General features: G+C 35.2%; 2 protein-coding genes across 12 annotated transcripts in view; one reads left to right on the forward strand and one right to left on the reverse strand.

The window, feature by feature from the left end:
• The window catches only part of RAB18 (RAB18, member RAS oncogene family), a 539,744-nt gene that overhangs the window by 71,938 nt on the left and 443,834 nt on the right, over window positions 1-23,972 (forward strand). The window lies entirely within an intron of this gene.
• Window positions 1-23,972, reverse strand: part of ANKRD26 (ankyrin repeat domain containing 26) — a 94,660-nt gene that overhangs the window by 8,420 nt on the left and 62,268 nt on the right. For 9 of the 11 annotated variants that reach the window (XM_050804473.1, XM_050804482.1, XM_050804481.1 and 6 more), the window contains 10 exons: window positions 23,382-23,565; window positions 22,374-22,511; window positions 19,970-20,926; window positions 19,240-19,392; window positions 15,196-15,266; window positions 14,742-14,835; window positions 10,561-10,673; window positions 8,756-8,885; window positions 4,320-4,610; window positions 1,337-1,554 (listed from right to left, as the gene is read on the reverse strand). In XM_050804473.1, the coding sequence (XP_050660430.1) occupies window positions 1,337-1,554; window positions 4,320-4,610; window positions 8,756-8,885; window positions 10,561-10,673; window positions 14,742-14,835; window positions 15,196-15,266; window positions 19,240-19,392; window positions 19,970-20,926; window positions 22,374-22,511; window positions 23,382-23,565 (2,349 nt within the window). Of the gene's footprint in view, window positions 1-1,336; window positions 1,555-4,319; window positions 4,611-8,755; window positions 8,886-10,560; window positions 10,674-14,741; window positions 14,836-15,195; window positions 15,267-19,239; window positions 19,393-19,969; window positions 20,927-22,373; window positions 22,512-23,381; window positions 23,566-23,972 lie in introns of those variants that run through there. The other 2 variants (XM_050804479.1, XM_050804480.1) reach the window with 2 other exon arrangements.

Here is a 23,972-nt window from a genome sequence, read left to right on the forward strand (position 1 = left end):
GAGACTTGCATTTTTAAAAAAGTTACCATAAGAGTAAATGAAATTTCCCACTGACCAGTATTTTAATACTGAAAAACGTGTCAGAGCATGCCTACTGTATGCAATTATAATTTTTAGACTGTTCTAAAGAAGTGCATATGTTTCTAGGGTAGTTTCCAACAAACAAGTAATTCAAGCAAAGTAGGGAAGGGAAGAGAATGGCTACCAATGATGTATGGCTTCACAGGTTAACACCTGCTGCCTTCTGGAACGCTCCACAGGTAAGATTCCTGAGGATGTCATTAGAAATACTTGTCTTTAAAGAGTAAATATGTGAGATGATAAATATGTTAATTTGCTTGACTATAATAACCATTTCACTATGTACAAACATATCAAAAACATCATTTTGATACATACAATTAACAGAACTAAGAACAAAGGAAAAAGCCCAGCTAAAAATACTTGTATTTAGTAAACCAGTTTAGAGATTAAAAAAAAAAAATCCTCAAGACATGTGCAAGCATTTGCTTTCACCACCCTTTTACATTTATTTCACCCATTATCTGGAAAAATATTAGGCATCTGGCACCAAGGAATAATTCAGAGCAAAAAATTCTAGGGGAAAAGAAGATAGCTGAGTTGGTGATCAAAAAGAACTAAAGAGCCTCAAAGGCAGTTAGCTCCTAACATTGTTCCCAAGGCATCAGAGGTGGGGCCTGACCTGTTTTCCACACACACTCCCTCAGGCCGACCAAGGTGTTATTTTTAACCACTTTATGAATTATACTTCCCTTCATCCCTACGTTAATCATATTTCACTAGCATACCTTTAAGTAGTAGAAAAACTACACAGGATAGTTTGTCTCACAGCGCCCTCTAGTGATAACACCAGATATCACAATCAAGGAAAGTTCATTTATGGAGTGCCAGAATGTGCAGAGTAGTAGTGATATTGACCCTTCTGGTTTAAGTTGTAATTTTCCAAAAAACAGCCCAACTCATTAATAATTACATTTATAGCAATGCTGATAAACAATTTGATGACAATGTCAATGTCTAAATTAACAGAGTTTCAAAAGCACATAGCTGAAAGACATAGATCTAGTTAACTACGTAAGAATATTAACGGAAAAGCCATAAAAAAAAAAAAAAAAAAAAAAAAAAAACGAGGAAAGACATAAACTGTCCTGGACTCACATTTTAAAGGTAAGTTAATTTACTAACATTTTCCAAAATTATATTACCTAGTTAGCTTTCACTTCCCATTAATCTCATGAACCTATCTCACTAAGAATTATGCTTTCAAGGCAAATGAATGAGCTTAATTTATTTCCTATTCTATATTTTGACTTACTTGTTTAGTTTATTTGACAAGGACTTTCTAACTTTTAATTCGTCTAGATAGAGTTGCTTATATTTTTCCAGTTCGGTTTTATTAAAGTCTTCTTGAGAAGTTTTTATTTTGGAGAGTTCAGATTCCAGATCTTTAATTCTGAGTTCCATCTGACTTTTCATTGAAGCAAAATTATTCTCTCTTAACTGCTCTAAGTTTTCTTGAGATGCTGCTTGTGCCTAAAACAAATTAAAAGCATGTGTTTTTAAAATATATTAAAAATATGTAACCTGAGTAAGACCATGGCCACCTACTCGGTGTCTAAGGGCTGTTTTGTTTTTAACCCAAACTCCAAAAGAGAAAGATTTCTGTGTCAACAGGCATTGGTCAAAGAGATAAGAGGACACTCCAGGGCTCTAACTGAAACGGGAATCCAAATACACCTTCCAAAGAAATGAAAGTGAGTTTCTACTAGAGAAGCATTTTCATCTTTGATGAAGTAATCAAAACAATAAAGGCTGACTGGCAACCCAGATGTCTAACGATGTTATATGGAAAATAAAAAATAACTGGTAACATAAGGAAAACCTAAGAAAGAAAATGACTACAAATGTGTAGGTATTTTCGAATGAAAATCGTATAAAAATTATTTTTGTGTTAAAATATATTCATGGGAGACTTGAATATGCTTAAAAATTTTGATGTGATATTCCATATTATGAATATACTTGGCAAAGTAAATTAAAGCAATCATCTGTATGGAAGATATAGGAACTTAGAGCTTCTTAGGAATAAATGCTGTGCACATCAATACATGTTGAGAAAAAAGCCCAAGGTCTTGGATCTCTTACAGTAATTCTACCTGCTGGAGCATAAGGTTATGGAATCACCTGGACTACAAGTAAAGGAACGTGGAGTGTGATCCTGAGCCTGACTAGCTCTATGGCTTGGGGCCTGCTGTTTAACCTTTCCCTAGGTCTCTTCATCTGTAAAATGAGAAACTATACTGGCTTATCACTAAGATTTCTCCCTATTCTCATTCCATGCTAAGACCTAACACGTAGAGCTTTGTAAGACTATCGTAAATACCATGTGAAGAAACCTGTGTTATCATGGATACCACCACCTTGGCCTTGTAGATTGTGTTCCAAGACTCCTATCTCTCAGGAGCCTGAGGGAAGGGAAAAAGCTGAGAATGAGTAGCGAAGACTTTCTATTCTCACAACGGCTACATATTTTCCAGTGGCCCAGATTTGCTCTCTGTTAATCTTCAAATGCTTTCTACCAGTTTGCACCCTCCATCCTCTCTCATAAGCACAAGGGTCCTGCACAGTTCTCAATCGCTCTTTATCCCAACTAAAACAAATTTGTTAAATTATTGAGTTTTAATGACTCATAGACACACAAACTCATGTTATTAAGGAAGTAGATTTTTATCACTCACTCAGACACACACACACTCACGCACTCATATACCCATGTGGGTAAGAGAGGAAAGACATTTCTTTGGCTTTGTTTATTTTAGAGACAGGGTCTCAGTCTGTTGCCTATGGTTCAGTTCAGTGGTACAACCATAGCTCACTGCAGCCTTGAAAACTCCTGGGCTTAAATGATCCTCTCACCTCAGCCTCCCAAGTACCTGGGACTACAGCCATGCACCACCACGCCTGGTTAATTATTTTTTTAAATTTTCTGTAGAGACAGGGTCTCACTTTGTTGCCCAGGTTGGTCTTGAACTCCTGGGCTCAAGCGGTTCTCCCGCCTCAGCCCTCAAAGTGCCAGGATTACAGGTGCGAGCTACCATGCCCAGCCTAATTTGTTTGTTTTGTTTTGTATTTGAGATGGAGTCTAGCTCTCACCATCTCGCCTCACTGCAACCTCTGCCGCCCAGATTCAAGCAATTCTCCTGCCTCAGTCTCCCAAGTAACTGGGAATACAGGCATGCACCACCACGCCTGGCTAATTACTTTTTAAAAAAATTTTAGTAGATATGGGTTTCCACTATGTTGGCCAGGCTGGTCTCGAACTCCTGACCTCGTGATCCGCCCACCTCGGCTTCCCAAAGTGCTGGGATTACAGGCATGAGCCACCGTGCCCAGCTTTGTTTCTTTTCTTTTTTTTTTTTTTAAAGGCAAAAACAACACAAGTTGTCTTAAAGTCCCAGTGGTTTCCTGGGATGAAGTAGGGGGAATTAACTACAAAAGGGCAAGAGAGAACTTTCTGGAAATGTTCTCTGTTGAGAGGGTGGTTATTCAAGTATATACTTGGGTCAAACTGTTAAAATGGTTGTGTTTATTTGTACATTATACCTCAATAAAATTTAATTTATATATAACCTGGGTAATCATTGTGTCTTTTTTTTCCTTTACTTTTGAGTTAAATATGTGAAAAAACAAGCTTAAGTTTAAAATAGTTATCAGCCAGGTTTGGTGGCTCATGCCTGTAATCTCAGCACTTTGGGAGACCTAAGCAGGAGGATCACCTGAAGCCAAGAGTTCGAGACCAGTCTGGGTAACAAAGCGAGACTCTGTTTTTATAAGAATTAAAAATTTAGCTAGGCATCGTGATATGCACCTGTAGTCCCAGCTATCCAGGAGGCTGAGGTATAAACATTTGAATCACTGTTTCATTAGTACTCATGAACTCTGATAATTTAAAGAATAATAAAATTAATTAAAAATTTAAAAAAGTGAACAATGTAATTTAAGAACAATTCAAGAATACGGTATAATTTCTAAATCACAATATTTTGTTTTCCTGATGATTTTGTTTTATGCCAACTGGTCTTAATAATTCTCTAATGAAAATCATTATTCTAAATCATCAATTAAGTTATAATAATGATGGAAACTCAAATATCTAAAGGGAGAAACAGATGCCATCATCTTTCTAGAAATCTATAGAACAAATTGCTATAAGGGATGTAGAGGAAACACATATAATGTATTTATCCAAAATACAATTTGCAGTGAAATGAATGGAGGCACACTACACATAAACTAACCTGTAAAAATAGATTGACTTCTTTTAATTTTTCTACTATTTCCTGTCTTGCTCTTTCTTCAATCTCCTGTTTATACTGTTTGACTTGACCAAGTTCTACCATATTCCTTTCTATATGACTTCTCAGGTTGACCACTTCTTGTTCCAACTTCTTTTTATTCTTCTGCAGTTTTTCACATTTCTTTTGTATTGTTTTCATAGATAACAACTCCTGTTGAAGAACTTGATTCTTTGTATCCAGATGTAGACATTTTGAACCTGCAGTCTCCAGGTCTGCTGTAAGATCATCAATCTGAAAGAAGACAATAATATAGTGTGATAATGAAGGAAGCAGTCTGAGAACAGCCTAACATAAAACCAAGAACAAATTCTGAAATAAATTCAACTGCAATAAAATGTCACCTGAAACACAAAAGATTCTTCAAATGTGAACCCTTAAATTACTCAGAAAATAAACAAAGTCAAAGCCACCAGGAGTCACAAAAATATATTCCTTATTTCCAGCATCTTGGCCACACAACATTTGCACTTGATCTTCAACTTGTATTTTTCTATGATTGTTTCGTGTCTTTCCTCCTTACATGGCTCTAAGGGGTAGCAGAAAGTCTCTTACTGCTTCCCCCATAAACATGCCCTATAATTTCTAAAGAAGTTTCAGGGAATTCCTATTGAGTTATTTAGGCCTCATAAAAAAATGGCTCCCAGAATAAGAGTGTAATTAATGAATCCTGTAATATAGATTCTAAGGCCATAAGCCTTTTCCTGAGCTGCAAATGTTTTATGCTAATTTGGCTTGCATTCCAAGGGGTAATAATTATTGGTGTTAAGGCCACAGAATAAGGAACCTAGAAATAAATTCATATATTTACAGCCAACTGATTTTAAACAAAGGTGCTAAGAACATACATTGGGGAAAGGACATCCTCTTCAACAAATGGTGCTGGGAAAACCGTATATCCACATGCAGAAGAATGAAACTAGGCCCTTATCGAACACCATATATAAAATCAACTCAAAATGGATTTCAGACGTAAAAAAGTAAGACCTTGAAACCATAAAACTACTAGAAGAAGAGATAGGGATAACTGCTTCAGGACACTGGTCTAGGCAAAGATTTTATGGCTATTTTTCAAAAGCATAGCCAAAAAACCAAAAATAGACAAATGAGACAATATTAAACTGAAAAGCTTCTGCACAGCAAAGGAAATAATTAAGAGTGAAGAGACAAGCTATAGAATGGAAGAAGCTATTTACAAACTATTCCAGCGTGGGTGCTCAGGGTGCCTGCCCCAACCAAAGTTCCAGCCAACGGCCACCATCAGCAACCAGACACATTAGTGCACAAACCAGAAGATTCCAGTCCCCCTCTATCTAGAAGTTTTAATTCTTCTAGATAGAGTTGCTTATATTTTTCCAGTTCAGTTTTACTAAAATCTTCTTGAGAAATTTTTATTTTGGAGAGTTCTGATTCCAGATCTTTAATTCTGAGTTCCATCTGGAGAAAAAACTTTCTCCTCGATAGCTCTTATGTCTTTCTCCTGGTTATCTGCTTAACACTATTTGCCATAAATAAATTAATCTCAACATTTATTAGATTCTACTTTAAATGAGACTAATTTCTCCTGTGTAAGTTATTATGTTTCTTATTGTCTATTTTTGTAACATACATTTTTTTTCTGCTTATTGCTTCCTAACAAAGTACCCAAAATTTATGGCTTAAAACGTTTATTCTGTTCAGGAACCTGTGGTTTGGGAAAATCTTGGCTAGGACAGCTTGTCTCTGTTCCCCTCAGGTTCCCTGGACACAGCTCAAAGCCTGGGGGACTGGAACTCCAAGGCTGCCTTTGGGTCTCGAGCTTCCTCCCAAGATCGGGCTTGGTTCCAAGGGCAAGGAATCTGAGATAGGAAGCCTCTTCTAACCTAATGCCTAAGTCACATGTTGTCACCTTTACCACATTCTATTCATTAGAAATGAGTCACTGAGGTTGGCCCATGTTCTGGTTTATCATGGGATGAATATTTTTTCCTTTTTAGTTGACACATAACATTATATGTATTTATGGCTACAGAGATATTTTAATAGATGTATACAATGTATAAGCGGACTAGTATATCTATCACTTCAAACATTTATCATTTCTTTGTCTTGTGAACATTCAAAATCCTTTTTAGCTTTTTGAAAAAACACAATAAATGTATTTAACTGTATTTGCCCTGTGGTGCTATAGAACACCAGAACGCATTCCTCCTAGCTAGCTCTAACTTGGTAGCCATCACCCAACACCTCCTCCCTTCCCCACCCCTTTGCCCACCTCTCCTCCCTCCTGCTTTTCCCAGCCTCTAATACTCACAGTTCTACTCTCTACTTCCATGAACTCAGTTTTCTTTTTAGCACTTGCGTATGAGTGAGAAACTCAGATATTTATCTTCCTTGCCTGACCTATTTCACTTAACATGATGTTACTGACATGATTTCATTCATCTTTTATGGCTGAATAGTATTCCATTGTGTATATACACTACATCTTTTTTTTGTTTGTTTTTTTTGTTTTTTGAGACAGATTTTCACTCTTGTCGCCCAGGCTGGTGTGCAATGGCGCAATCTTGGCTCACTGTAACCTCCGCCTCTTGGGTTCAAGCAATTCTCCTGCTTCAGTCTCCCAAGTAGCTGGGACTACAGGCGTATGCCACTACGCCCAGCTAATTTTTTTGTATTTTTGGTAGAGACGTGGTTTTGCCATTTTGTCAAAGCTTGTCTCGAACTTGTGACTTCAGGTGAGTGGCCCACCTTACTTCCAAAGTGCTGGAATTACAGGTATGAGCCACCGTGCCCAGCCTCCAAATCTTTTTATTTAAAAAAAAAAAAATTTCCATTTTTAGATTGAAAGGGTACACATGCAGGCTTGTTACTACACTGCAAGATGCCGAGGTTTGGACTTCTATTGATCCTGTCACCCAGATTCTGAACACACTTCTTGGTACAGATTCTGCATTCTTGGAAACCTCAGTGTCTGTTGTTTTCATCTTTACGTATCTGTATACACCGTATTTTTCTTTTCCATTGTCTATGGACATTTAGGTTGATTCCACATCTTAGCTACTGTGATTAGTACTGCAATCAACATGGGAATGCAGATATCCCTCTGATATGCTGATTTCCTTTTTCCTGGATAAATACCTGATAGTAGAATAACTACATCATATGGCAGCTTTATTTTTAGTTTTTTGAAAAAACTCCACATTTTTTATAATGGCTGTACTACTTTACATTCCCACCAACAATGTCTAAGAGTTCCCTGTTCTCCGCAGCCCTGCTAGCATTCGTTATTTTTTGTCTTTTGATAGTAGCGATTCTAACTGGAATAAGATCGTATCACTTGGTGGTTTTGATGTACACTTCCCTGATGATTAGTGATGTTGAGTATTTTTTCCATATACCTTTTGGCCATTCGTGTGTCTTCTTATGAGAAATGTCTGTTTCAGATTTTTGGCCTACTTTTGAATTAGATTATTTATTCTTTTTGCTGTCGAGTTGAGTTCCTTGTATATTCTGGATATTAGTCCCTTGTCAGATGAATAGTTTATTTTTTTGACTTTTTTAAATAATAGCCTTCCTGGCAAGTATGAGATGGTATCTTGTTGAGGTTTTGATTTGCATTTCTCTAATGATCAATGACGTTGAGCTTTTTATCATGTTTGTTTGGCTGCATGTATGTCTTCTTTTGAGAAGTGTCTATTCATGTCCTTTGCCCACTTTTTAATGGGGTTGTTTTTTCCTTGTAAATTTGTGTACGTTCCTTACAGATGCCGGATATAAGACCTCTGTCAGATGCATAGTTTGCAAAAATTTTCTCCCATTCTGTAGGTTGTCTGTTTACTCTGCTGATACTACCTTTGCTCTGTAGAAGCTCTTTAGTTTAATTAGATTCTGTCAATTTTTACTTCTGTTGCAATTGCTTTTGGTGTCTTGGCCATGAAATCTTTGCCTGTTCCTATGTCCAGAGCTAGAAGCCATTATCCTTAGTAAACTAACACAGGAAGAGAAAACCAAATATTGCAAGTTCTCACTACTAAGTGGGAGCTAAATGATTAGAACACATGGATATATGGAGGGGAACAACAGACACTGGGGCCTCCTAGAGGATGGAGGATGAGAGAAGGGAGAGGAATCAGGAAAAATAACTAATGGGCACTAGGCTTAATACCTGGGTGACAAAATAATCTATACAACAAACTCCCGAAACAAAAGTTTAACTATATTACAAACCTGCCCATGTACCCCTGAACTTAAAAAAAAAAAAAAAAAGTTCTCTTTATTAGTATCAAGTCCCTAAAGTTAAAAAAAAAAAATCTTTATTTCACTGTTCAAAGTATTGAGAAGTCTATATTTCCCAAAATTAAGTGATTTTTTTGGTCCCAAAACTTATTAAAAATTACCTTATGTTTTAGCTTATTAATCTGAATATCCATTTCAAATTGACTAGATTTTAAATCTCCATGAAAACTAAGTTCTCCATTTTCATATTCATTTAACTTCTTTCTTGTCATTTTTAAGAGGTTCTTAAATCTGCAGGAAGGTACAAAATGAGTAACTCAAGTTTTAAAAAGGCAAACATTTAATAATTATTTAAACAGATATGTTTTAGCATATAAGAGACAGAAATGTATAAATCATGATTCTCTCGTTTATTTCAATCTGACATAGTTTGAAAACACTCTAATGAAATTATAATCTTAGGTAAATAATGTGAAGAAAAATTATATGACATATATGGCAGATTAATAAGAGTTAATACTGTAATCACATCGAGTTTTTGTAAATTATTCCTATCCATTTTAATGTTAATATAAAACATTAACCTGTCATCAAATATTAGCTATAACCCAGAGATCAGCGTCCAAGGTGAAGAGGAAAAACATAGTTAGGCTGAACTCAGTGGTTCATGCCTAAAATCCCAGCACTTTGGGATGCCGTGCCAGGCGGATCACTTGAGCTCAGGAGTTCAAGACCATCCTGGCCAAGATGGTGAAACCTCGTCTCTACTGAAAATACAAAAATTAGCTGTGCTTGGTGTTGCATGTCTACAATCCCAGCTACTCAAGAAGCTGAGCCAGGAGAATTGCTTGAACCCAGGAGGTGGAGGTTGCAGTGAGCTGCGACTGCACCACTGCACTCCAGCCTGGGCAACAGAGAGACTCCCGAAAAAAGAAAAGCAAAGCATATACATACTTATACATAAATGGTTGGAAAAGACATAAAAATACATTTGATATCCACTGACCACAGTTTATAAGAATAAAAGTACAAAAAAAAGAAAGTACAAATAAAAAACATCAAGATCATTCAAAGTAGACAAGAGACAGGAAAGAAAACATCTTTGATGTCTGAGTTAAGGGGAAAAGGAAACAGAGTTTTAGAAGAAAGGAAATGAGCAGAGAGAGCATGTCAGAAGAGATCTAGAAATCTTTACTAGCACAATGCTAACAAAGTAAAAGGGATGCAAAACCATGTCAGAGAAAGACAATGAGAGAAAAATAGTAATTAGAATCGAACAAACGTAAGTACTCAGCAAATAAATAGAAAAGCAGCCTTGTTGGGGCTTCCAAGACAACGGGTAACATTCCATTTTTAAATCTGGATAGTAAAAACACGATTGTTCATTTTACTCTTAAATCATACATAGATTTGTATATGTATGAGGCATATGTGTTTTAAAACAAACAGAAGTTTAATAACATGTATACCTCAGGTAAACATGGGAGCTATCCATGCGAAATTTCCATGAGTAAATTTCCATGATATATTTTATAACTACACACACACACAAAAGAGGCAGAAAGAAAGCATAAGCTAAATCAAGATAATTTTTGATGTGATACAGATAGGTTTTCAGATATTAAAAGATCTGAATATCTTTGGACACTATCAAAGAGAGAAAGATTACCAAAGAGAATGAAAATATCTTCAGAAATAAAAGTTCGAAGTAAAAGATGAAGAGAGAAGTTAACATTATATGCCAAAGGCATTGTTACTGTTTTCAAAATCACTGAAGAATAAGTGTAATATTTAGGCATTCAAAAAGTTTCAGATTGTGCTGCAACTTTCTAAAACAATTTTAAAAGAGAATAATTTCATCAAGAAAAAGTAGATATTAAATGAATTTGTATCTAGTTTTGAATAAAGTAAAATTATAGTTAAATCAATTAAATGGTTAAAATGATCTGAAATACTAAAATCTTACCCAGTTATCTCTCTTTCTAATTCAACATTTTTCTTCATTTCCTGATCCAAATTACATTCCAGAGACTGTTTTAATTCCATAAGTTTCTTTAATTGTTCCTTTTCATCTTCAGACTTTGAAACAAAATATTTTCAATTATTTTTAAAACTCTAGAAACACTTTTGTTCTTAAAACTATTATTTCTCATGAGTTCATGAGTAACATATGTTTAGGGAGGTTTATAAAACACAGTTTATAAACTTCTGTCAGTTTATAAACCTGATACCAATAAGAACAGATTTCAAAAACGACTTTTCTTAAAACAGCTCATATTTCTTTTCTGGAACTTAAATTACCAAAATTTATTTGTTAAAAATAGAAGTTTTTACACATAAAATACTAAGTGTTAATGAAATTTTTTTAAAAGTTATTTTAGATGTATGTTCTCGTTTCTAAAGTTGCTCTAGAAACATTGTCATCAATAGTTCAAGATATTCCAGTTTTTGTTAAATCAAATCTTACTAAGAAAATTTTTAGAAAACCTTCATCTGGTTCCCATTACATTTTTTATATTCACCTGACTTCAAGATGAGTTATCTCTCATTCTTTATAAACATTCTTCCATGAGTTTCAATTTTTCCTTTTCTATTAACCATTTCTCTTTAAATAAAGTTTGTCTTCTCCACAATAAACAAAAACATAACTTTTGCCTAATTCTTGTGGCATTTTTAATCATCCCATTTTTCCACTGGACTTTCCTTTTTGTTTGTTTGTTTGTAATAGGGTCTCACTCTGTCAACCAAGCTGTAGTGCAATGGTGCAATCATAGTTCACTGCAGCCTCGAACTCCAGGGCTCAAGCAATCCTCCCACCTCAGCCTCCTCAGCAGCTAGGAGAACAGGCGTGCACCACCACACTGGCTAATTTATTTTATATTTTTTAGAGACAGAGTCTTGCTATGCTGCCCAGGCTGGTCTCAATTCCTAGTCTGAAGCAATCCTCCTGCCTCAGTCTCCTAAAGCACTGGGATTACAGGTGTCAGCCACAGTGCTCGCCAGACTCTAATATTTTTTAATACATGGTCTCATCTAGAGATCTACTTTTTCATCACTTGTCTTCTTTTATACTAAAATCTAATTTTCAATCTTATAATTCTCATTTTAAAATTCTGAAAATCATCAAGGCCCTATTTTTTAATCTTTAATCTGCTTTGCTTCTCAGTAGCAACTACTAACAGTGACCATACCCTCTCCCAGACTACTCTGACCCCACTTCATTTCTAAATGCAGCCACCCCTCATGCTGAGTTCTGTCCTCTGTCCTCTTCCTCTGGAAGAGGATTTTAGTATTTCAGATCTGATTTTAGTATTTCAGATCATTTTAACCATTTAATTGATTTAACTATAATTTTAAAGAGATTCTCTAAGAGCTCCTTAAATCTCAAGGCTTCATCCCAGATTCCCTCATCTAGATTTCCATCCCACACCTCTTTCCTGAGGTATCTTCCTTCTAGTTCACTTCCATAAACAATTAATATTCTCAACCACACACCCATAAACCATTACTTGGTGCAGATTCCTTTTGTAGATAGCTAATTTTGTACATTTTATGTTGATTCTTACTGGTGTTATTTTGAGTATAGTGTTATTTTCTCATCTTGGGTGGGCACACTCACCCTTAGGATGTCAACCAGCATACTTTGTCTTTGTTTTTCTTTTATAATGCAAAACTTTTCCACAAGGGACAGATTATTGATTGTTTGCCTCTGCTTTCTTTTGAATAATTCCCTTTTCCATAAAGACATGAGATGAGAACCTTCTGGAAAAGTTAGGGGCTATTGATGAGTTGGATGAAAGCTGTCTCTATTAAATTTCTGATTCACAGTGTACACTTCAAAGTGTACTAATAATATGCCATATTCCTTACTCATTTCTATGGGAATCTACAGAAAATCCTGCATTATTTTTGAATACGCTTAGCAGGTTTTGAGTACTTTTACTAAATTTTCCATTTCTGAGACATTGATATATTCATGGACGACACCCATATAAGGGATGTCCTCCCATACTCTCATTCACAGGAGACTTCATATCAATATATTGCCATGTCACTTGTGTGAAAAGGATGCCAATAAAGTAGGACTAACACATGAAATCTAGAAAAAAAACTTGTCGATGTTTCTTCTGATAGATATATCTGTATACGAGAGTCGCATAAATCTTCCTATTGTGACTTCAAGAAACTCATTAGTAGAAGCATCAACCTCATTGCTCCACTTTAGTATTCACAATGCAACCTTCTGATCTTCATTTCTACACAGGAAAGCATGAATGACCAGAGAATCCTGTTCTGCTTGTTAAACATCAAGCAGAACATCAATAAATACATCATTAAATTGGTACATCAATAAATTGGTATTGTGGATTACACAGCCAACTTTTCTGAGACTAGACTGTTTTGGTTTTTTTAGGTGTTTTTTTTTTTTTTTTTTGAGACGGAGTCTCGCTCTGTCACCCAGGCTGGAGCGCAATGGTGCAATCTCAGCTCACTGTAACCTCCACCTCCTGGGTTCAAGCAATTCTCCTGCCTCAGCCTCCCGAGTAGCTGGGATTACAGGCACCTGCCACCATGCCTGGCATGAGTAAGGAATATGGCAAATATTTGCATTTACAGTAGAGATAGGATTTTGCCATGTTGGCCAGGCTGGTCTCAAACTCCTAACCTCAGGTGATTCACCCTGTCTCAGCCTCCCAAAGTGCTGGAATTACAAGCATGAGCCACTGCGCCCGGCAGGGACTGTTAAGGTTTTGAAAGATTGATGAACACAGATAAATGGGAAAAAAAGTTTCTGAATCTGCAGTGCTAGGAGCACTGTGTTATTCTGTGATGTCCTGTTGGAGCAGCCATTTCTACTTTTTCACAGGTTTCTCTTTTTTAAAATCCAAAGAGAAAAACACATTACTTTGGGGAAAAAATGCTTGTATAATGACCTAGTATCCATTCTTGATGAGGAATACAAATTTAGATTATAAAAGAAATTCAAATTGTAGATCAAATCATTACTCAAATTTCTTAAAATTTCAAAAGACATTATAAGCATTAGCAGGGACTCACAATTGTACACCAATGTCCATAGCAGCATTATTCACAATAAGCAAAAGACAGAAATAATCCAAATGTCCATCAATGGATGAATGAACAAACAAAATGTACATAAAAAACACTGTTTTTAGGCTATCACAATCTTTTATACTAAAAATCTTACTACCAAATTCATTCATGTTATGAATTCAGTCAACTTCTATAACGTTAAGACTTGTACTACTAGTAGCAAGCAGTATTACCATGAATACAATAAATACTTTCATCAATGAAGATTATCATATTATCTAAAATATTCTTACATACAGATAGTCCCCAACTTACAACAGTCCAACTTATGGTTTTTCGACGATAAGAGCGTGTGAAACCACTACAATTTGGATTGACTTACCAGGGGTCAACTTATTAATATATTTTGACTTTACAATGGTGTGAAACCATCACAATTTCAACAAACTTCAAATTTTGAATTTTGGTCTTTTCCTTGGCTAGCAATATGTGGTATATGAGATATTCAATACTTTATTATAAGACAGACTGTGTATTAGATGATTTTGTCAAACTGTAGGCTAATGTACGTGTTCAGAGCAGGTTTAAGGCTAAGCTATCATGTTTGGTAGGTGTATTAAATTTCATCTTATAATATTTTCAACTTATAATGTGTTTATGAGGATGTAACCCCATCTATCAGTTGAGGAACATCTGAAAATTTGAAATTCAAAATGTTCCAAACTCTGAAACTCTTGACTGTGGACAGGATGCCACAAATGGAAAATTCCATACCTAACCTCATGTGACATATCACAGTGAAAACATGGTCAAAACTTTGTTTCATGCATAACATTATTTTAAAAATATTACATAAAATTAACTTCAGGCTACATATATAAGGTATATATGAAACACAAATGAATTTCATGTTTAGATTTGGGTCCTGTCTCCAAGATATCTCATTATGTATGTACAAATATTCCAAAATAAAAAAAAAATCCAAAATGTGAAATACTAGTCTCAAGTACTTTAAATAAGGGATACTCCACTTCTCTTACTAAAGCAATAAAATTCCTTTTCACTATGACAGAAATTAAGAGGTTGACTTACCAAATTTGCATTTAACAGGTTTTTCTGAAGCTCCTCAATTTTGTCCATTTGCTTTTTGATTGTAACTTTTAACTTGGCATTATCTTTTTCAAGCCTGCAATGTATATTTTAGAATAATTATTCTCACAGATAAATTTTTAAAATACTGTGTAATTTCTTAGCAAACACCTGAAGGCATAATTACATAAATGCTTAAAGATTTCAAAAGTAGGTGATTCGGCAACTATCATTTTTCTAGTTGTGGTTTGTGGATAATGCACAAAATTCTAGGATAATATTTAAAAAGTGCATTTCAAAATTGCTTAATGCTGAAATTTTTCCTTGACTTCACACAGATGTACCTATGATCATAGCTGATATAATTCTCATACTACACTGCTTATTTGCTCTATAAATAACTGCTTATTTGCTCTATAAATAATCATGTTTTTCTGTGTGCTGCTTTAAATTTTACTTTTGCTTGTGATCTTGCATCTTCTCAGCACATCTGACAGCTTCTGTATGTCGATCCTGTGCTTCTTGCAACTAAAACAAAGAAAAAAAAATAACACTTTACTAATAATCTAGTAAAATAATCTACTAAATAATAATCTACTAAAATCTGCCCACCACCTCTTTTTGTAACTAAACTGTATTGGAACACAGTCACACTCCTTTAATACGCGTAGTTTATGGCTGCTTTTGTGCTGTGGCTGTAGAGCTGATTTGCTGCAGCAGGTATCCATGGCTCCCAAAGTCTAAAATAATACTATCTGGCCCTTTACAGAAAAGTTTATCAACCTGCGTTCTACAACTAAAACACATTATTCTTGTTTTCAAACTATATTTTATCAGATAAATACTCAAATTTACAAACTTGGTAAAATGGAGAAAGACAGGAAATTACCTTACGGTAAGCATCTATATTTTTGCATTCCAAGCACCACCACGTCAACTAGAATTTTAATATTTATAGATGTGAATGACCATGACGATACCAGTGATTATAAAAATTAACATGATGACATGTTAGTTGACAACTAGATGTTTCATGAAATTGAGAGGCAGTATCCACACAGAAGCTGGAATAGCTGGGTGGGAATCCCAGCTCCACCAGTTACCAGCTGTGTGACCTTGAGCAAATTAATGCTCAGTGTCTCAGTTTCTTCATCGGTAAAATAGAAATGGTGACAGTAATAGTATCTATTTCACTAGGATGGTAAGATGATTCAGTCAAAGAATATGCACATAAAGTACTTAGATGAGTACATGGCATATAGTGAGCTATATATGATATTTGCTGTTTTTGTGATTTTTACTGTATTTTGTGTTCTAATAAAATTGTATATTTTAGGCAGCTGGCATGCCAATGGAAGTGGTCTCCTATAGCTACACTGAATCATTCTTCACACCACTGGAAGTGAAAGCAAATGAGGAGCATGAGGCCCAGAATACACCCCTAGTGCTTCACAGAACTTTCGCCAATTCCACTAGCCAACAGTACTTTAAACAATTATAGATTACTTTGTCTCTGCTCTCCTCAGTGGGCGATGACCACAATGTAAACAGCACCTCCTGGAATGAGTAGTACATAACTTACATGGCCATCAGAGCACTGGACTAAAAACACTGGACTCTACTGCAAAACAAGGTTCCTAAATCAAGTCATTCCCAACAAGTATCTGTGCTGAGCTGCTTTAGCAAGCACTCTGATGAGCTTAAGGCTAAGGTTATGTCACATGGCATATCAGAAAAGCTGCAGCCAGAGCTCTTTGGGTGGTAAAGTGGTATGAATCTATGAATCCCAGCTCTGGCTACATAATAAAGAAATGTAAATTTAGATTTTTTTTATAGTGAGAAAAACATGAGCATTTGATTGAATAACTTTCCTTTATTAGATTAAGTGGTTTCCAGTTATATTTAATTACTTAAAATATATTTAGAATAACCACCTATGTTAGTCATGGGCTTGTAAAAAAATAAAATAATAAAAATAGAATAAAAGCTTTATTATATCAACGTCTCAAAAAAGAAATTCTTAGTATAATATAAAGTAATTTTAACCTAACAATTGCTAAGCTAAAATATTTTCAATTTATACAAGGATACGTGACAGGCATATCAGATATTATTCACCTCGTAGGCAAACTTATAATTAGATGAGTTTCTCTCTCATGAAAAAAATAAAATTGAAGTTAAATTAAGGGCAAATTGTTCTACACAGACTAGATAAAAAATGCTAAAATGTGAGGTCAATGAGAGCCAGAATAGTCAGAGAAAGCTTCCCAAAGGAGGGGGAATTGTGTGCCAGGTCTGAAGGAATGAGGCTAGACGAATACAAACTGCAAAGACAGGAAGAACAGCAGAAGTAAAGCAGGGAGATGGTGAAAGCAGCCCGATTAACCCTGAGGATAAAATCCAGTGGCAGGAGAATAAAAACATGTCTTATAAATGAATGTTCATCGCAGCATTATTTACAGTAGCCAAAAAGTGCAAACTAGAGGCCCATCCACTGATGAATGGATAACTGGTATAGCCATACAATAGAGTATTATTCGACAACAAAAAGAAATGAAGTACTGATATGTGCTACAACACAGATGAACCCCAGAAACATGCTAAGTAAAAGAAGCCACTCATAAAAGACTGCATATTGTATGACTCTATTTATATGAAATGTTCAGAACAGACAAATTTAAGGAGACAAAAAGTAGATGGTGATTGCCTAGGACTGGAGAAGGTGGAGGGACACGGACGGGGATGGTAGTGATGGCTAAGGGATGTGGGGTTTCTTTTCAGAGTGATAACAATGTTCTAAAATTGACTGTGGTGATGGTTACACAACTCTGTAAATAATCTAAGAGACTGAATTTTACACCTTAAATGAGTGAACTGTATGGTATGCAAATTATATCTCAATGTTGTTTTTTAAAAATCCAAGAGGGATCTAGATAATTTTCTTAATTCTCTACTTTAGATATACATACTATACATAATCTAAATACTTCTATGTTTTTATAATATATTTTAAATGAAAGGAAAATGAAGGAAATGCCTATTTTAAATAGTTTATAAATTAACCTAAAATATTTGTATTTTGGAGAAAAGTTAATGGCCTTTCTGTACAAATTAATTTGAAATCCATAAAATAAATCAACACAGATTCTGTATCCATTCACAAAAGTGAAAATAAGAAATAAGACAATTTTCTGGAACATTCCATTAAACATTATCCCCTAACTTAATCTGGTTTGCTTCACCATGACAATAGAAAAATCACTATAAAATACTGTTTAACAGGAAAAAAACTCTCTCAACTTCCATGAGGAATGATGTATAATTCTCAACTTTCATAAGAGTAAATATTATTTTTTTTAATGTGTAATTATAAGAAAAAATGGCAGAATGAAAGTCAGAGTTTAATAAACAAGATAGGTGCGGTGGCTCACATCTGTAATCCCAGCACTTGGGAGGCTCAGGCAGGTGGAACACGTGTGGTCAGGAATTCGAGACCAGCCTGGCCAACATGGTGAAACCGTGTCTCTATTAAAAATACAAAAATTAGGCCAGGCGTGGTGGCTCACTCCTGTAATCCCAGCACTTTGGGAGGCCAAGGAGGGTGGATCACCTGAGGTTAGGAGTTTGAGACCAACCTGGCCAACATCGCAAAACCCTATCTCTACTGTAAATACAAAAATTAGCCAGGCCTAGTGGTGGGCACCTATAATCCCAGCTACTCGGGAGGCTGAGGCAGGAGAATCGCTTGAACCCAGGAGGCGGAGGTTGCAATGAGCCAAGATCATGCCACTGCACTCCAGCCTGGGCTACAGAGTGAGACTCTGTCGCAAAAAAAAAAAAAAAAAAAAAAAAAAAAAAAAATTAGCTGGGCATGCTGGCACACACCTGTAATGCCAGCTACTCAGGAGGCTGAGGCAGGAGAATCACTTGAGCCCGGGAGGTGGAGGTTGCAGTGAGCTGAGACAGTGCCACTGTATTCTAGCCTGGGCAACAGAGTGAGACTGTCTCAAAAAAAAAAAAAAAAAAAGCAGCAAGTGTATTATAAAGATAATAAAATTTAGGCCAGGTGCGGTGGCTCACGCCTGTAATCCCAGCACACTGGAAGGCTGAGGCGGGTGGATCACGAGGTCAGCAGATGGAGATCATCCTGGCTAACACGGTCAAACCTCGTCTCTACTAAAAAAAAAAAAAAAAAAAAAAAATTAGCCAGGCGAGGTGGCGGGCGCCTGTAGTCCCAGCTACTCGGGAGGCTGAGGCAGGAGAGTGGTGTGAACCTGGGAAGTGGGGCTTGCAGTGAACCGACATCGTGCCACCGTGCCACCATGCTCCAGCCTGGGTGATAAAGCGAGACTCCATCTCAAAGAAAAAAAAAAAGTTAATAAAATTTAAATTAATTATAACGAAAATACAAAAGAAGGTTACCTACTAAATTAGTATGATAACACACTATATATTTAACCAGTTATAGATTAACTGTTGACATGTTAAATTTCATACATACTTGATTTCTGATTTGACCTAATTTCTTCTTTAAATCCTGTGTCTCATCCTCTAAATTAATACGATAACGTGATGTAACCTCCAGTGAAGCCTCTGACATAGATTGTTTTTTTAGGGTATCAGCCAGTTCTTGTTGAAGTTGTCTCACAACAACCTGATAAGACATTTTTGTTACTGATTTTTTAGACAGTTCAAATTGACAAGAATAAAAATAAAATTACATCAACTGAAATATATAAAAAGCTACTGACAGAAAAGTATTAAGAGATATAGCAATATACTTCAGTTTATCTGGGAAATCTGGAATTAACTGTCAAAATAACACGCTTAATTGAATCTTAATTTCAAAATACTCATTTCAGGTATGAGCATTTCCATTTATCTGTTTCATGGTGGCAGATAAATGGAAATGTTCTTAAGATGTGGCAACATAAAGACATTAAAATTTTATCTTCAGCAGTAAAAGACTACATTATTCACATTAGTTTACTATTCATACTAGTCTATTAACAGCTCGTAACTTAAAACTCAAAATTTCATAGATGATACAATGTCTTTACTCAAAGTAAAGCACCTCTCAGCTCTTTTATTTGCTGAAAACAAGGGATGTTTCTAAACTGATAGCGTAAATAAGCTTATCTATTTATTTTTATAGTTAACTACATAACCGTATATTATTTTAAATTTTCTTTCGGGAGGTTTGAAAAATATTTATCTTTCTTGATACTTACTTCTCTTTCTGCCTTTTCATTTTCATATTGATACTGTCTTTCTTTTAAGTGATTACATTCACTGATTAACTCCTTATTTCTTTCTTCTAGCAGAAGACTTTGCTTTTCGCTCTCAGCTTGAAGTTTTTGCACAATAGCATGAAACTGGTCTTGAATATTAATCACTGTCTTCTCTTTATTGTCAGCCTTGTTGTGGGCATCATCCAGTTGTTGTCGAAGCAGCATATTCTCACTTTGTAGTTGAGACAATCTCTCCTCTACAGACTCCTGCTTTCCAATGTATTTATTCACTTTAACTTGTTCATTTTGATACTTTTGTTCCATTTCCTTCATTTGACACTGGGTTTGGCTTAGGTCCTTTTGTACCCGTTCTAAACCCAAAGTCTTTTCTCTGAGGGCGTCTCTTGTGTGATGGAGCTCAATTTCTAGGCTATTGAGTTTACTTTCAGTTTTAAATAGTTGTTGAGAAAGAATCTCATTGTTATCTTTTAGGTGAGATGCATCAAAATTCATTTTGTCCTGTAAACGAGACCACTCATCTCTTGCTCTCTGGAAAGCAAGTTCTAGGTCTCTTTTTGATGTCTCACTTTGATCACGATCATGTATAGCAGCAGCCAATCTCGAACGGTATGATTCAACTTCTGCTTCTAGTCTTTCCTTGCTTTGCTTTTCACTCTCCAGTTTAGAATTTAGCATTGTATTCTCAGCTGTCAGAACACTAAGCCGTCCATTATACTGGGATATTGTTTGTGTTAATGTTTCCTCATTCTGCTTTATAGTCTTCTGAAGGTCTTCATTCTTTTCTTTTACAATTTCAAGGTCCTCAAAACATTTCTTTTCTTTTTCCTGGTTTTGATTTTTTATCGTGTCTATTTCTAGTCTTAGCATAGCAATCTCTTCCTGCAACATGCTATTTTTATGCAGTAGGTCTTTTTCTTCTTCATGACTATGAGAATTCTAAGTAAAACAAAGGAAACTTTGAGTTAGCACCCAAGAAAATGACATATCATGATTTCCTTTGAAATTAAAGAATAAGCTGTACATTTTACAATAAAGGGTTGCAACAAGTGTATATCCAATTGAAAAAAAAAGTTGGATCAAAACTCAAACCTTATAGAGCATTAACTCCCCAAAGTTCAAAAATTTATTTGAAGACAATTAATCCATGAAAGTAAAACAGAAATCACTAGAAAATTTTTAAGAATCTCAGAATTGGAAAGGCCTTTCCCTGAAGTACAACAAATTCAAAAGCATAAAAGATTAATAATTTGATCACATTAAAAAATTGGGTTTATATTCTGATATCTAACCCATACACCAACCCATAGTAAGAGCCTTGGCTCTGCATATATCTGGACAGACGAAATTTCCCGCAGTTTTTCAGGTTTCTTTTTTCTGAGAATATTCTATATTCTACTTTTCTCACATCTTTATAGTCAGTTATAACAATTAAGTTTATTGATGAATAATAAATCTAGGCATTGTACTAAGCACTTCTACTATATCAATGGACTCATTTAGTATCACAATTTTGAAAAGGAAAAGTTAAAAAAAATATAAGCAGCTGTATGATTTTCCCTGGGGCTTCTGACTCTATTTGTAGTCTTCTTTCACTAAATCAGTTATTTCTGTGGTATAAATATTTAAATACAAAAGAAGACTTTTATTTCACAACACTAATGGTAAATAGGACAAAATCTGTAGAGCTCCTCTTAGAAAATCATGAGATGATTTGTTGTCGCAATAACTTTCGTTTCCTCTTCATAATGTTTGAAACTGTAATAATGTGAAACAGGGAGAAATATGCCGAACTGTTTTACTAGGAACAAAATACTTATTACTAAATTATCACTAAGTATATATCATGGCATATCATTGTTTCAAAAGCTCTTTGTACCAAAATAAGATACTACTTAGAGCACACTATTACTCTTCTCAAAAGTGAGAAGATTAATATCCAAAATATGGTCACTGAACTGGCTGTACTTTTCCTCCCTTCCTGTGGGTGGAAGTAATAAACTAACCTCTCCATTAATATATCAAGGTGATGAAATCACTTCCAAAAACTCAAGCATTTATTGTTAGTAGCAAGGGTTTTGAGATTGTGGAAAGACCATCAATTCCTATGGAAGATATTAAAAACTTCTCCTTTGGATGAGGCCATTCTGAATGTTGTTACTTGACTGCTGCAGACAAGTGGAGCTGAATTAAGAACATCACTTTATCCAATGGACCAAAAACGCTACCACCACCCCCAAGATGTACATATATGGCTTAAAAATCCTCAATACTTTCCAAGATGCATATATAGTTGGTTTTTAAAATATATACACATACAAATACATATACACACACAAATACATATATACACATATTTGAAAATGACTAAAGGAAATAGAAATACCTCAGAATTCATTTTCCTTTGAGTCATTTCAATCTCCTTTTGTTTGGAAAGGTGACTGGTCAGAATTCCATCTTGTAACATTCTGGCATTCTGTTCTCGAGAAAGTTGCCTCTGAGTGTCATTTCGCTCTTGTATGACCTAGAAATATATTAAGTTTTGGGTCTATTAGCATTTTTTAAAAGTCTAAAAGGTTAATCAAGAGCAGAATTTTAAAACAAAAAAAACTTATAAAAAGGAAATAGCGGCCGGGCGTGGTGGCTCAAGCCTGTAATCCCAGCACTTTGGGAGGCCGAGACGGGTGGATCACGAGGTCAGATGGAGACCATCCTGGCTAACCCGGTGAAACCCCGTCTCTATCAAAAAATACAAAAAACTAGCCGGGCGAGGTGGCGGGTGCCTATAGTCCCAGCTACTCGGGAGGCTGAGGCAGGAGAATGGCGTAAACCCGGGAGGCAGAACTTGCAGTGAGCTGAGATCCGGCTACTGCACTCCAGCCTGGGCGACAGAGCGAGACTCCATCTCAAAAAAAAAAAAAAAAAAAAAAAAAAAAAAAAGGAAATAGCATATTAAAATGCAAGAACCTTTATTACTCAAGAATTACTCAAATTTTAATCATATAAATGTCAGCTAAATTCATCAAAGAGCAAAAACGGTTCTTAAATACAGGCAAATAAAGAATTGTGAAATAAAATGTCAAACATTTTACTAGTTTCATCATAATTTTAGAGATATTTAGCCTGTATTTTAACATTAAATGCCTAAATTAACATTTATGTTAGTGATTAAACTCAACTTATCCTCCATTCCTTCATTCAGAAAACAGAGTCTGAGCATCTATTAGGTGCCAAGATTTATCATGAATAATTTTAGTTATAAAGGTCATAGGTCAGCTTAAGATGAGATAACATTTTTGTTTTAAACCTAGATAATATATATGAAATCAAAAGCATAAGTAATAGTGATGAAATAAAGTTAAAAATATGAAATTTTTATCCAAAATTAATTTACCTGATTCAAATTACTTTTTACAGTCCTCAATTCCATCTCCAGTGTTTGGAGACTCAGTTCAAGCTGTTGTTTCACTTCAACTTCTTTCCTATATTGCTCTTCTTTCCTTCTTAACTGTTCCCTAATTTTTTCATACAACATATCAGCATTTCTTCTCTTCTCTTCTTCTTGGTTTAAGCTAAATCTGCAGTTAAAGATGCTTATCTTAAAATCTGTATTGTTACAAAATAAAAAGTTCATTGTGTGATCTGCTGCTTCATATGTTGGTTTATCACCCTAATACAATTTCTGTGTTCTTGAATATCTTTCCTTTCTAGTTCTCCGATTTTTAATTTCTCACTTCAGTCTTTTCCAAAGGACATATATACTTGAAAGGCAGTGATGAAAGAACATTCTGTTAACTGGTAGGTTTCTGTTACAAGTACTTCTGGTAAATATTATGGAAAAGGATATTGGAAATGATTCAATAAAGATGCAAGTTGAAAATTATCTTTTTGGCCGGGTGCCAGTGGTTCATGCCTGTAATCTTATCACTTTGGGAGGCTGAGGAGGGCACATTACTTGAGGTCAGGAGTTCGAGACCAGCCTGGC

Source organism: Macaca thibetana, chromosome 9 (genome assembly GCF_024542745.1).
Source record: "Macaca thibetana thibetana isolate TM-01 chromosome 9, ASM2454274v1, whole genome shotgun sequence".
NCBI lineage: Eukaryota > Metazoa > Chordata > Mammalia > Primates > Cercopithecidae > Macaca > Macaca thibetana.